This window comes from Carassius gibelio, chromosome A17 (assembly GCF_023724105.1).
Source record: "Carassius gibelio isolate Cgi1373 ecotype wild population from Czech Republic chromosome A17, carGib1.2-hapl.c, whole genome shotgun sequence".
NCBI classification, from domain to species: Eukaryota; Metazoa; Chordata; class Actinopteri; order Cypriniformes; family Cyprinidae; genus Carassius; species Carassius gibelio.
This window is the reverse complement of record NC_068387.1, coordinates 3,861,916-3,876,624: the sequence shown is the minus strand read 5'-3', so window position 1 is coordinate 3,876,624 and position 14,709 is coordinate 3,861,916. Positions and strand designations below refer to the sequence as shown.

Sequence of the window (14,709 nt, the reverse complement as noted above, 5' to 3'; positions counted from 1 at the left end):
AAATCCTACTGGTGCTCGTGATTCTTTAGCTCCGCCCACATGTCACGCCTCCAGCCGGTCGTGTTTTTCCGAAAAAAATCGGTACAGACTATCTTTCTCTTATGAATATAATAAAACTAAAGACTTTTTGGAGTTATGAAGGATGCAGTACTACTCTATAGGTACTCAAGATTAACAGGAGATTGAGCGAAAATGAGCATTTCACCCCCCCCCCCCCCCCTTAATATCTTCAAGTCTTATAGTCACAGATTACAGCTAGATGATAATATATAATAATAATAATAATAATAATAATAATAATAATAATAATAATAATATTTTTTTTAGCAGCAAATCGTCATATTTTCATGATTTCTGAAGATCATGTGACACTGAAGACTGGAGGAATGATGCTGAAAATACAGCGGAGCATCACAGAAATACATTACACTTTAACACAGATTTACAGCTATTTTAAATTGTAATAATATTTCACTATATTAGTGTATTTTTGTTCAAATGAATGAAACGATTGAACAGTAGTGTCTATCGTAGTTTGTATCAGTAGAAACACTGAAGACCGTCCTCTTTCATCATCACTACAGTATACTGAGGATTGATGTATCAGCGTTTGAAGATCTTCATTCTGCTCTTTGTGTTTGTAGGTTTCTCTATCTTAGACATGTTAATGGTTGATCTTCAGGAAGTAGTGGGAGTCTGTCTGAAGAAGAGGAACTGAGTGATTTTCAAAGCTACGGCTGTGTTGACATATATATATAATATATATATTTAAAGCATTGGAATCAGTGTAATATTAAAATGATAAAAAGTGTATAGGGTAATTTGAAGTTCAGCTGTCCAGGAGCAATTACAGTACTGGTACTTTTGTGTCTATTTTAGCTATTATTTTAGCATATAATATAAATATAATTGAATTTAAAAAAAAAAAAATCTTTCTTTTTTTTCACAAATGTCAATGTTGATTTTAGGCACTACTGTGTTTGAATAATAGTACAGTGATTGGAACTGTGAAATGACATAATTGTAAATCTGGGAATGATGAAAACCTGACACATTTGAGCTGCTTCTGTGTCTAGATTGTTCATTTATTAACTACGCACATCATAAACCCGTCTCTTCAGAAGAGTACCCCTTATGATGTCAATAAATATTTGAATTAGTGTTGTCAAATCGATGAATTGCAATTAACAACATTTATAAAATATCACTAAAGTTTTGCGCATATCTGTAATGGAAAGGCAGAACGTATGTGGAATAATTTAGAAGATCGTTTGCTTGTTAAATGACTCACTAACATGGAAAAAAATACAAGACGTGCACAGTTTGTAATTTAGCCTCCAGTTATCTTTATTACTGAATGTCAGACTCAATTTACACCAAGAATGTTTCTATAGAAATACTGTAAGTGAACAACATCCACATCCACACAGACTGCTAACAGAAACTATCTACACACAGAAGTGTTGAGTTGTCTCTGAGAGCAGGGTCTGTGCTGTGACACACAAACTACACTCATAATCAGTGTGCAGCACTTTGTTTGCAGGGCAGTATTCTGGATATCTGAAGCCATATGAAATTAATAAAGTGAACTGAATGACCTTAAGGAATGTAGTTGTTTGCAAATTTGTTGAAAGGAGACAAAAGGGTCGACACAGACATTCGACATTCGAGGTCATCAGATGTTACAAGCACTTTTACAAGTTTTTTAAAATGAACTGGTGTGTTGGCAGTGTGTGTACACAACCACCCTATAATGATAAAAATCCACCTGTTTTTTTTATTATTTTTTTTTTTTATCTCAAATCATTTCCACTTTCTCAAATCATGATGTCACAGAAACAGGCCCCTCCCACAATAGTTTGACTGACAGTAGCGTTTCAGCACAGACTGGACTGAGTCAGCAGAGCTCATTAACATTTAAAGGAACATGCTACAAAATGCCTTGTTCTGAAAAGAGTTATGTCAGGGTAAAAACGTGTTTTTTACACTACCATTGAGAAATTTTAACCAAACTATGTTACAGACTGTAAACACATGTTCAAATACTAAATTTCATGACTTAAAACTTGAACATTTTCTAATTTTCTTCCGTCACTGACCATAAATATGATCTTGAAATAAGGATTAGGCATCAATGCTACAAAATGCATCATACTTTGTCAGAACATACACTATTTTTGGAATCGGCACCCAAAATGAGTGAGAAAGTCATCTTGGATTTCATTAAGCAAATATGATGCAGGGCACTGTAATCAGTCACACATTACACTACTCACTATAACACACATAAATCACTGAAGATATTCCTGAAATAATTTCTTCTCTTATTTCCCGTGTGCTGTACAGTTGTCATGAGATTCACATCATGACACATATTAAAACATACTTGTGTGAATTGAATTCAACAGCCTCCCACTTTTTGTACTGCGTGAAGTTCAGGAGGATTTGTGCATACGATGGTTCATATGGAGTTGTGATGTTGTGTTTGATTCCGATGGTTTCCATCTTTACATCTTCACCTCTTTTGCCGGTAATGATTTCCCATCTTGGGAATTGATGAATGAGTCCTGAACAGAAGAAACAAATGGTAAATTAACCATGCATTCGCATTAACTACAGTACATCAGTAAGGAACCCTAAAATAACACCGGAGTAATGATGCTGAAAATACACCTTTGCATCACAAGAATAGATTGTTACGTTTTAGTAGAATAAGACTCCCACAACGGCATAAATGTGTCCCTGGAGCACATAAGCAGTCTTAAGTCTCTGGGGTATATTTGTAGCAATAGCCAAAAATACAGTGTATGGGTCAAAATTATAAATGTTTCTTTTCTGCCAAAAATCACTGGGATATTATGTAAAGATCATGTTCCATGAAGACATTTTGTAAATTTCCTAGTAAATATATTAAAACCTAATTTTTGATAAGTAATATGCATTGCTAAGAATTCATTTAAACCACTTTAAAGATGATTTCCTCAGTATTTAGATTTTTTTCACAATCAGATTCCAGATTTCCTAATAGTTGTATAAACGTACTTCTACTGTATATGCACTTTATATAAAGAGCTGTTAAAAAAAATGTTGATCAGGAAGATAAGATTATATATAATAGTCAGACAAGTTTTCTGATGAATTACTGAGAGCTCAAGAAACATATACTGACATTATTATTATTATTATTCACAGACACACATTGCTCATGTTTGCCAAATGCAGCAGAACATTTGATTTGATGTGCTTACTGTCTGATCTAGTTTACTGACCTAACTAACCAATCTGATATGGATTTTAAGAGACAAGTGTTTGCAGTTATTTAATTCACTGGCTACACACTTTTTTGGGTTTGTTTGCAACTTATATTCAATTCTAGTATAGATAATTTTTTTGTTCGTGTTTGTTGCTGTTTTTTTTTTTTTTTTTGCCACATGGACATGTTGCATTGTGTGCACTGCATCTTTCTCTTAAGATGGCAAAACCTTTTGGTCTCTGGGTGTTTTTAAGTTTTTACGTTTCTTTGAGTGCTTTAGCTGTGTCAGTCTCTCACGTCTGAAGCTCTCTCATGCAGTTTGATTCAGAGTTTGTCCTGTCACTGGATATGATCTTGCTGTCCTCTGAAGTGGCGCTCGGTCGTGGCCTCCAGCTCTTTCTGTCCCTCTGTCAGACCTAATCGTCACATCAAAACCCTCAGCCTGACCGCCACTTCACTGGGCCGAAGGACAATACAATACCAGGGCGACCGAGACATTTATGAGGCACAGGAGTGACCGTGAGTTACAGTTTGGGACATCCTGGATCCTGATCAAAATCAGCAAATCTGAATATCAGGAGCGATGGAGGGACAACCATTTCATCTGTAAAAGCCTGTCAACTGTCATTTTGTGCAACCTGTTTTGCTCACCAATATTGCGTGAAAGTAAAAACTTTATTTTATAGTTATAATCTATAATAGGTATTCATATTAACACTGTATTAGTGTTTGCCATATTATTAGTCCAGCAAGAGATCAATCTGGGAACCTCCTCATCACAAGCCTTGAGCTCTCACCAGTCCCTTCATGACCACTAGATGGCCCCATTGAGTTTTATTGTTAATTTTAATTGTTATTCTGTTGTTCTTCTTTCTTCTTGAATTTTAACTGTTTTGTGTATTTGACTGTGATCCGCCTCGCCGTGTCACCTTTATAGACAGCTGCTCACCAAGACATAAACCCTTAAGTGATGACAGGACGACATGCAGGACACTTCTTATGACTTGAAAAATGCAGGACAAAGTTTCCAATTTCAGGATTGTCCTGCAAAATGTTGAACGAATGGTCACTATAAGCCTGTCTGACTGTGATCCAGGCCTGGTGAAGAGAGAGAGGTCAAACTAAAACATACGTACAGCGATCAGCTCTGTCTGAGGCTGACTGTTGGCCTTCTGTCGCCGCAGGTCAGATTTTATGAGTGCTGCGAGGCAGAGAGACATAAAAGTTACGGTCCCACTTTATATTAGGTGGCCTTAACTACTATGTACTTACATAAAAAAATAAGTACAATGTACTTATTGTGTTCATATTGTATTTTAAAACACTTTTGCTGCTATTGAGGTGGGATAGGGGTAAGGTTAGGGAGAGGGTTGGAGGTATGGGTAAGTTTAAGGGTGGGTTAAGGTGTAAAGTATGGGTCAACAGTGTAATTATAAATGTAATTACAGAAATTAAATACAGATGTAATTACATGTAGTTTTTTTTAATATAAGTACAATGTAAAAACATGTATGTAAAGAATAAGTAGATTGTACTAAATTATTAATTAAAATGTAAGTACATAGTAGTTAAGGCCACTTAATATAAAGTGGGTCCAAAGTTACAATTACACATTTAAAAAAATAAACATTTACATTCATGAATTTGACACAATCCAAAACGATTTACATTACATTTAAGGTTCATAGTTTATCAGTTCATGCATTCAAACACATGACTTTGGTGTTGCAAGCGCCACTGCTCTACTCTCCGAGGTCCGCTTAAGTGATGTTCATGAAGTGGTGATGAGCTTCTACCTGTCGTGATGGAGCCGATGAGGAGGAACACACAGAGGAAGATGTTTCCGGCCAGTGTGCTGAAGTGATCAATGATTTTGCCTTGAATGATGGTGAATGTGATTCCAAACATCTGTGCACAACAGAAACACCCTGAGCCTGTGTGTTATGTACCATAAACACGCTCTTATCTTTACAGCTCTGTTTCTTCTGTTAGCACCGCTGGATTTACAAAAATCATTTCAGTTTTAAGAAGAATTTTCTCAACATTTAAATATTGCACCAAATACACATTTTCCAAAAAATATTACTTTGTGTTTTATTTTGATTGTTGTGATTTTTTTTTATTATTATTTAATTTAATTGTTCGTTTTTATGATTTAATTAATTATTAGGTTTTCAATTCCCAAACTTATTTTCGGAAACCTTGACGGAATGAAATGTTTAATGCACTTCATGTTCCTAAACAACAAATTTAGTATATTTTCCTTCTCTTTTTATTTTTATATCAATATAGTACAGGACAATTACTATAACAAATAAATAGTATATACAGTACATGCAGAACAGAACTGTCAAATAAAGTGCTACCAAAATTGTTCAACTAACAAATAACACTGGGAAACCTAATAATTTGTAGCATAAAAACATTTTATTTAACACTTTAGATTAAGGAAACACATATTCAATATTAACTAAGAGTTTTCCCGCAATAAACCCCTAATTTGCTGCTTATTAATAGTTCATAAGGTAGTTGCTAAGGATATAAAATATGGCCATGCAGCACAAAGTATTAATATGTGCTTTATAAGCACTAATAAACAGCTAATATGCTAGTAATATGCATGCTAATAAGCAGCTATTTTTAAGTTGATTACTCAAAAAAAGTTTCAAGATTGAGTGGTGGCTCTGGAATCAAGTAATTTATTTTAGTTAAATTAACAGCTAGTATAGCACATGCTGAATATAACTTATTTAGCATGTACATATTAAGTAGTAATTATTAACATGTATTAGGTCAATAGATGTTTTAATTAAATCAATAAGTTAGAATTTTTAACTTGCAACCATCCATTGATTCACAGTAAGAGGTGGGAATAGGTCCCTTGAATGTCTTTTTAGATTTGACTTTTCCATATATCTAAAAGTGAAGAGCAGATGCATGACCTGTGCTGAGCAGTTGAGCAGTCCAGATGATGTTCCCTCTGACTCTGGGTACGTGAGCTCCACTGCAAACTCAAAGCCCAGCGGTAGATAACCCGTCATGAAGAACCTGCAGCCAAAGACGGAAGAGACTGAAGAATCAGATGCTCCAAACTACTGCACTATATGCAGCAATACTGAAAATAATCATTCACTAGTCTTCCATTAGCACACATAAACATAAAAAATATATATCTAGATCAGTCATGAAAGTCTAGGTGTTGCATGCTAATAGGTCAAATCATTCACTAGATAAGAAATGCTGCTTGCCCAATCTAAACATTTCAACAGTCAGGTTTAGTGTTCACTGTATGTTGGTCCTGCTGCACACCATCAGAGTTGCTCTAAAACCCTCCACCTCCCCCAGCACCACCTGTCTAGATCTACTATGGTATTTATGTATGTGTAACAAAGTTAAAAGCTCATTTATGAAAATTTAAGTGTAAAACTTTAATAATCAATTAAATAAACACAAAACGAGCCCCTAGCAGACGACTGCATAACATAACAAAAGTATGCCCTTTCATGAAGCAGCAGCATCTTCCATGCTAACAGAACTGTGTCTGTGTATCTATCAGCAGTAGCAAGTCCATACTTTCTCAGTATGAGTGTCATTAACATTGTCATATCTATTTAACACTGTCATTTATCCCTTGTAAAACTATTCAGAGAGTTGTCATGACTGAATTATAATTATATGTACATCCATATAATTACTTTATGGTCAGTCTGTGTAGAAATCAAAAGGTTAAAATTTGGCTGGTTAGCACAGTCCAGTTATTTAATGTTATAACAAACATACTAGGTGCAAAAAAAAAAAAACTTTCATACATTACAATATTTCATTATTAGGTGTCGGCTCTTAAAAGTGTGAAATGGACATTTGTTGTGAAATCCTGCCATGTTTGTTTTTATAGCTGTGCACGAGCCATGGTACATTTGCACTTTGGTCAGAGTGGAAGAAATGTGATGTAAGCATTTCTTGTGACAAAGCTGAAAAAAGTTTAACTTTTCTTTAAACTTTTCTTTTTTTTTAATGTGACATAATTACAATTGTTTCTTTTACTGTAAATTATGCATAATTACAAATAACTGACCCTACATTTATATTTATGCATTTAGCAGACACTTTACTGAGACAACTCTCAGATTTTGTTATAAATGCCGGTGAAAATACTTATTTACCTGTTTGGAAGCCCTTGTTAGAAGAAGCAGTTGATCAACAGAAAAGGACATCAGTTTGTAAGTATTTTGCCTTGTTTTTCTCATTAGATTTTGCGCGGTTGTCGTTGCTAGGAAACTTTGTTTCACTTACTGCGTTTTACCATGGTAAATACGTGCTCAAGTCGTGTTTGTTTCGCGGGACTCTCCAGTTTCGGTTTGCTAAATAGTAAGGCATGGCTAGCTGCCTTCAATAACAAGTACTCAGGCAAATATAAAGTGGTTAGTTTCACCATGGCGGCAGTCACGACAGTTCTTGTGTGAAGGCTCCTCGTTTGAAGACCGATAAATATAAAGACCATCGACTCTACCTGCATGACTCCACCGAACTAGAACAACGACAAGGGACCTGAGTATTGTTTTTCTCCCCTTTCTTTAATTTTTCTATATCTTGTTCTCAAATACTTATTTATGTCATTTGTACTCACTATGTGCTTTCAAATCTCTACTATTACTACTAACACTTTGAGAGCATGCAATGTACGTCAGAGACAGGCCTATCCCAATAATTTACGGCCTGTCCCTCTGATTTCTACTACTTTACTCTCTATTCCAGTTTGTCTCTGAAACTGCCCGTCAACAAAGCAGAATTGATTTATTCTATTGCTAGTCATTCCTTTCTCAACCTCATGGCCCTAACTGAGACTTGGATCAAACATGAAGACACTGCCACTCCTGAAGCCCTCTCCACTAATTTCACTTTTTCCCACACCCCTCCCACAACATCCACCTAGAAAAACCCCAGGCTGCTGACTTCAACACTCTGCTTGTCTCATTTGATCTCAAGCGAGCGTACACTACAGCTACTCACAAATCAGGCAACCAACTGGACCTCATCTACACACAATGTTGCTCCACAGACAACACTTTAGTGTCACAGTGTCTGGGTTGTTGTTCCCCGGGGTTCCACTAGATGTCCTCCTTCTCACGGTGTCTGTCCCAGATCACTTCCTGTTCCCTTATATGGTCACCTTCCTCCTTGTTACGTAATTGATTGTTCACCCCACCTGTCTCCTGTTTCCCCATTATCCTTCTGTGTATAAATACCCGGTCTGTCTTAGTCTATGTTACGGAGTCCTTGTTTAATGTTATGTATTATTCATGTCCGTCAACTCTCGTCTTGCCTTGCTCTGCCTTGCCTTGTGTTCGTGTCTTGTTGTATGTGGATTGATGTTTTGGTTTCGACCCCTGCCTGGACTGTTTACCCCTCTGGATTTGCCCTATATTAAACTCCTCATACCTGCAATTGGTTCTCTAGCCTCGTTCCTGAAACGCCGAACGTGACATTTAGTTGCTCCAGTGCACACCTCAGACCACTTTCTCATAACTTCTATCCTCACACTTACTCCTGACACAACACAGACTCCCCTTCAGGTCACCTTTTGACACAACCTACGCTCACTCTCTACATCTTGCCTGTCTACTGTGGTTTCATCCTCACTTTCTTCACTCTCTCAGTTTTCAGCTCTGGACATGAACAGTGCTGCTGACACTCTTTGCTCCACTCTAACCTCTTGCTTGGACAACCTTTGCCCATTGTCATCCAGACCAGCACACACCACCCCATCTGCCCCCTGGCTGTCTGATGTTCTCAGTGAACATCGCTCTAAACTCAGAGCTGCAGAGAGGAAATGCTACAAATCAAGAGACTCTATTGACCTCAGTGTGTATCAGTCACTGCTCACCTTCTTCTATGCAAATGTCTTTACTGCTTAAACGACATACTACCACAACAAAATTAAGAACTGTTCTGACTCTCGCGCACTTTTCAAAACTTGATCTTCTCTTCTTTGTCCTCCTCCCCCTCATCCTTCATCAACTTTTACAGCTGATGACTTTGCAGTTTTCTTCACAAATAAGACAAGAAGCATCAGTGACCAATTCTCCACACCGCAGACTGATGATAACTTCATAACAACTAATACACACTCTCTCTTCTCCTTCTCTCCACTCTTAGAGATGGACGTTGTCCATTTGATCCTATCCCCACTCACCTCCTCCAGGCAATTTCTTCTTCTTCCTCTTCTTGCTACTGGGGTTCCTCAAAGCTCAGTGTTTGGACCACTTCCCATCTCCATCTACATGACGTCATTAGGATCTGTCATTCAGAAGCATGGCTTTTCCTATCACTGCTATGCTTATGAGACTCAACTCTACTTCTCATTCCAACCAGATGACCCGAAGGTAGCTGATCGCATTGCAACCTGTCTGAGTGACACTTCTAGCGGGATGAATGACCATCACCTTCAGCTCAGCCTTACTTAGACATAACTGCTTGTAGTTATAGCTAACCCATCGTTTAATCACAAATATTCTAATACAGCTCGATTCGTCAACCATAACCCCTTCCAGGACAGCCAGAAACCTAGGAGTTATGATTGATCATCAGTTAAGCTTCACTGACCATATTGCTCAATGACCCAGTCCTGCAGATTTGCCTTATACAACATTAGGAAGATTAGACCCTTCCTGTCAGAGCAAGCCACCCAACTTTTTGTCCAAGCGCTTGTTCTCTCCAGACTGGACTATAGTAATGCTCTCCTGACGGGCCTTCCTGCATGTACTATCTGTCATGGTCGGGAGCAGGGATGAGGCGAGGACTCAAAAGCAGGAAGATAAGAGCATTTATTAATCGTAAAATATAAAAAAAACTACAACAAAAAACTACCTCAAGGGGGAAAAAACAGCAGGCAAGGCAAGCATACAAACATCCAACGATACTCTGAACACAACATTAATTAACGAACCAGCAGAGGATTGCAGACACAAGGAGAATAAGTAGGGAACCTAACGAGGGAGACACGGGTGGGGCATCTAAAACAATAATGACATAACAAGATGGGCGGGATCAGACAATAGACAGGAGAGCACATGGCACCAAACAAACAAGGCACAAGCCATGTGCTCACAGAAAAACAGTGTCATCTGGTCACCATCCAGGGCACACCAGCTGAAGACTGTGACATAACCCCTCCCTTAAAGGTGCCATCTGTAATGTTTGGCAAAAAAAATCAAGTCATACTCCACATTCCATAACAGATGGGGGCAGTATGCCTCAATAAAGTGAATTGGTCTACTCTAGAGTAACAAACGAGAAACCGCATAGTCTCTATGCTCCGCCCCTACCTTCACAACAACACTACAGCCGTAGCCGAAGCCTAACTGTGTGTTCACACCGCCGGCGTCGAGAGCATCAAAAATCGCTCTTGCCGCTCTGCTCACGACTCTGCAGAAAGATTTGTGAGCGCTCAGACGCTGTAACGTAGATCGAATGCTTATTTTGTATTTAAAGCGGCCGCAAAGCATACAAGCTTGTTGATCTCGTGCAGACTAACCACAAGGAGTTATAATTTAACCTCATTAAATATTGTTGTGGGCAAAATATTAGGATCCTTTACTTAAAATGAACAATCTCAGACACCTTGGTCCACGTATCACTTTTAATTTATTTTTTATGTCCCTGTACGCAAACAGGGACACATCATAGATTAATACAAATGCTAAACAGCAATAATCAACCTGTCCTTTATTCTGCTTGGAAACTAATGTGCCAACTCTCAAGCATTCACCGTGAGACACACGCAATTGACTTTTCACACGCTTTCACGCCACACATTAATTTTTTCACGCACAGAAAAACCACGAAGCAAAGAGGACACGGAGACCAACAGACTAGACAGAGCAGGTTAGTTATGATATAATAATAGGGCTGTGCAAAAAATCGAATGCGATTTTCATGCACCTCTCATCAGTAAAGACGCTCCTGTAATTAGAAGTATATCTCCAGCCTGTGCGTTCAGATCAGGGTTGCCAGGTTTTCACAACAAATCCTGCCCAATTGCTTCTTAAAACTAGTCCAAAACTAGCCCAATCGCGTTTCCAGGAGGTTCCCCGATAAAAATTGCTTCCCGGGGTTAAAATATACATTTTTGGGAAGGGTTTCCCTGGTAAAATTAGCATTTTAGGGGCTAAATATCACGTTATTGGTATTGTGATTGCTTCAAACCGCGGACATGAAAAACAACCGCAGACTTGGCAACACTGGTTCAGGTGGAGCGGCAGTTACTACACAGAGCCATAGTCTACTGACAACTAACACAAAATCGCTTTCAAAATCGACAAAGAATCGCCTGCGATTTTAACATCGATTTTTTGTAGATTGTCAGTGAATTACGGCTCTGTATAGTAAATGCCAACCAGTGTTGCCAAGTCTGTGGTGGTTGTTTTTCATGTCTGCGGGTCGCAGCGACCCCAATACAAATAACGTGATCTTTAGCCCCTAAAATGCGAATTATACCAAGGCAACCCTGCTAAAAAACGTATATTTTAACCCCGGGAAGCGGGATTGGTCTAGTTTTGAGAAGCAACTGGGCAGGATTTGTTGTGAAAACCTGGCAGCCCTGATCTGAACACACGTGCGTTCAGAACACAGATATACTTGGAGATGGAGATATACTTCTAATTACAGGAGCGTCTTTACTGATGAGATGTACATGAGTAAAGACATGCACAGCCCTATATAATAAAATGGGTAACGTTAAGTTATAGCTAGCTAATTATCAAACGCAGCTACGGTTAGCCAACGCTAACATTAGCACGTTTATCGAACAGCCTTCGATACATTTCTATGTTATAACTTCCCGAAAACAAATACACAAACATATAAAACAAACTTCTAGCGAAATACTAACAGCATCTAACTTACCAATCCAAAATAAATGTTGCAAGATCGGAGTCGAACCTCATTTCTTTCAGGTCCATCAGTTGTCTCCAGTGATTAAAAGCAGTGCCAATGTTTACTCTTGATTTGTGTTTCCGAGCGCGGTTGTTTCCCTGTAACGGGTGACGCTCTCTTCCATGAACTGAAATGAACTAGTGGGCTGTACTTTCCACATGATTGACATCAGGTTCAAGTACAGGCCCACAAGCCATGCAAGTTATTCGTGTATTGTAGGTTGGCTGGTGGTTATGTTGCCCGCATACCGCCTCCCATGGCCGAAACTGGTATTACGACACATGTCGGGCAGGGGCTAGTAATGCTAATGCTAATTAAGGTTGATATCTCTGCAGCACTATAACTTGACATTTTTTTATGACATCATCGCCCTTATTTCTTCTCATTTTTTTGATGCGTGTAGGTCATGTTATGGATATTTTTACCTAAAGTTTTTGCATATGGCACCTTTAAGGAGCAGATTCCAGGTGCTCCAACAAAAGAAATCCCGGTGGGAGGTGGAACAGAGGTGGATCAGGGAGAGGGAAACAGGGCCAGGTCCTTAGAGGGAAACAGAACGAAAGACACAGACTAGAAACCCAGGAGGGAGGTGGACCGGAGGAGGATCAGGGGGAGGGATGGAGGGCCAGATCCATAGGAGGAAGACAGAAAAAAACAAAAACACAAAAACATAAGTCCATGAAGGACATCACATGATGCCCACCAGGGCGGAGCAGCTGACCACCACAACCATGTGGTCAGGGCGGAAGCCCCCCAGGGCGGAGCAGAAGACCACCACCTCCGTGTGGTCGGGACGGATGCCCCCCAAGGCGGAACAGAAGACCACCACAACCGTTTGGTCAGGGCGGAAATCCCCCAGGGCGGAGCAGAAGACCACCACATCCTTGTGGTCGAGGCCGAAGCCCCCCAGGGCAGAGCAGAAGACCACCACAACCGTGTGGTCAGGGTGGAAATCCCCCAGGGTGGAGCAGAAGACCACCACATCCTTGTGGTCAAGGCCGAAACCCCCCAGGGCGGAGCAGAAGACCACCACATCCTTGCGGTCGAGGCTGAAGCCCCGCAGGGGCGGAGCAGAAGACCACCACAACCGTGTGGTCAGGGCAGAAGCCCCCCAGGGTGGAGCAGAAGACCACCACAAATGTGTGGTAAGGGTGGAAGCCCCCCCGGGCAGAGCAGAAGACCACCATAACCCTGTGGTCAGGGCGGAAGCCCCCCAGGGCAGAGCAGAAGACCACCACGTCTGTGTGGTCGAACCAGACACCCCCCAGGGCGGAGCAGACGACCACCACATCCTTGTGGTCGAGGCAGAAAGCCCCCAGGGCGGAGCAGAAGACCACCACATCCGTGCGGCCAGACCAATGGTAGGACAAGTCTGGTTGGGTAAGTCCGAAACATAGAACCTGGATATGTTAGAGGTAGCCTCCGTGGCCACAACAGTAAAAGTCTGGTGCTCTGGGAGTTTGATTGAGACATGATGAGTGTCTGGAATTTCCGCAGAGGCGAGGAGAAACTCTGGTAATCCCATGGTGTTAATACTGGATTCCAGAAGATCGGTGCCGACTTGACTCTGCTTATGAAGATTATTGGTGACTTGCATTTGTTCGTGAAGATTATTAGTGACCTGCATTTGTTCGTGAAGATTATTGGTGACTTGCCTTTGTTCATGAAGATCACCGGTGACTTGACTCTGTCCTTGAAGATCACCGGTGACTTGACTCTGTCCCTGAAGATCATTGGTGACTTGACTTGACTCTGAAAGGTCAACGGTGACTAGCCTTGACTCTGAAAGGTCAACGGTGACTAGCCTTGACTCTGGAAAGTCCATGGTGACTAGTCCAGACTCTGGAAGGTCAACGGTGACTAGCCCTGATTCTGGAAGGTCAAAGGTGACTAACCCTGACTCTGGAAGGTCAAAGGTGACTAACCCTGACTCTGGAAGGTCAACGGTGACTAGCCCTGACTCTGGAAGGTCAACTGTGACTAGCCCTGACTCTGGAGGGTCAACGAGCAACTGACTCGACTTTGGATGGTAAACCGGAACCTGACTCTGGAAAATCACAGGGCACCTGACTCGACTCTGGAAGGTCAACAGGAACTAGCCCTGACTCTGGAAGGTCGACGGTGACTAACCCCGACTCTGGAGGGTCGACGGTGACTAACCCTGACTCTGAAGGGTCCATGAGCACCTGACTCAACTCGGGAGGGTCCATGAGCACCTGACTCAACTCGGGAGGGTCCATGAGCACCTGACTCGACTTAGGAGGGTCAACAGGAACCTGACTCAACTCTGGAAAGTCAACGGGCACCTGACTCGACTCTGGAAGGTCAACAGGAATCTGACTTGATTCAGGAGGATCAACTGGAATGTGACTCGACTCTGGATAGTCAAATGTAATTTGACTCGACTCTGGAAGGTCAACAGCAACTAGCCCTGACTCTGGAAAGTCAACGGGCACCTGACTCGACTCTGGAAGGTCTCCCTGATGAGCTAGGTAGTCTACGAACTCCACAAACATCAGGTG

General features: G+C 40.5%; 1 protein-coding gene across 1 annotated transcript in view; it reads right to left on the bottom strand.

The window, feature by feature from the left end:
- Positions 1-1,353: 1,353 nt before the first annotated feature.
- Positions 1,354-14,709, bottom strand: part of LOC128031402 (feline leukemia virus subgroup C receptor-related protein 2-like) — a 34,708-nt gene continuing 21,352 nt past the window's right edge. Inside the window, exons 7-10 of the mRNA XM_052619648.1 lie at positions 6,196-6,301; positions 5,050-5,161; positions 4,390-4,454; positions 1,354-2,567 (exon numbers count right to left, since the gene is read on the bottom strand). Coding sequence (XP_052475608.1) covers positions 2,508-2,567; positions 4,390-4,454; positions 5,050-5,161; positions 6,196-6,301 — 343 coding nt within the window. The 3' untranslated portion in view covers positions 1,354-2,507. The remainder of the gene's footprint in view (positions 2,568-4,389; positions 4,455-5,049; positions 5,162-6,195; positions 6,302-14,709) is intronic.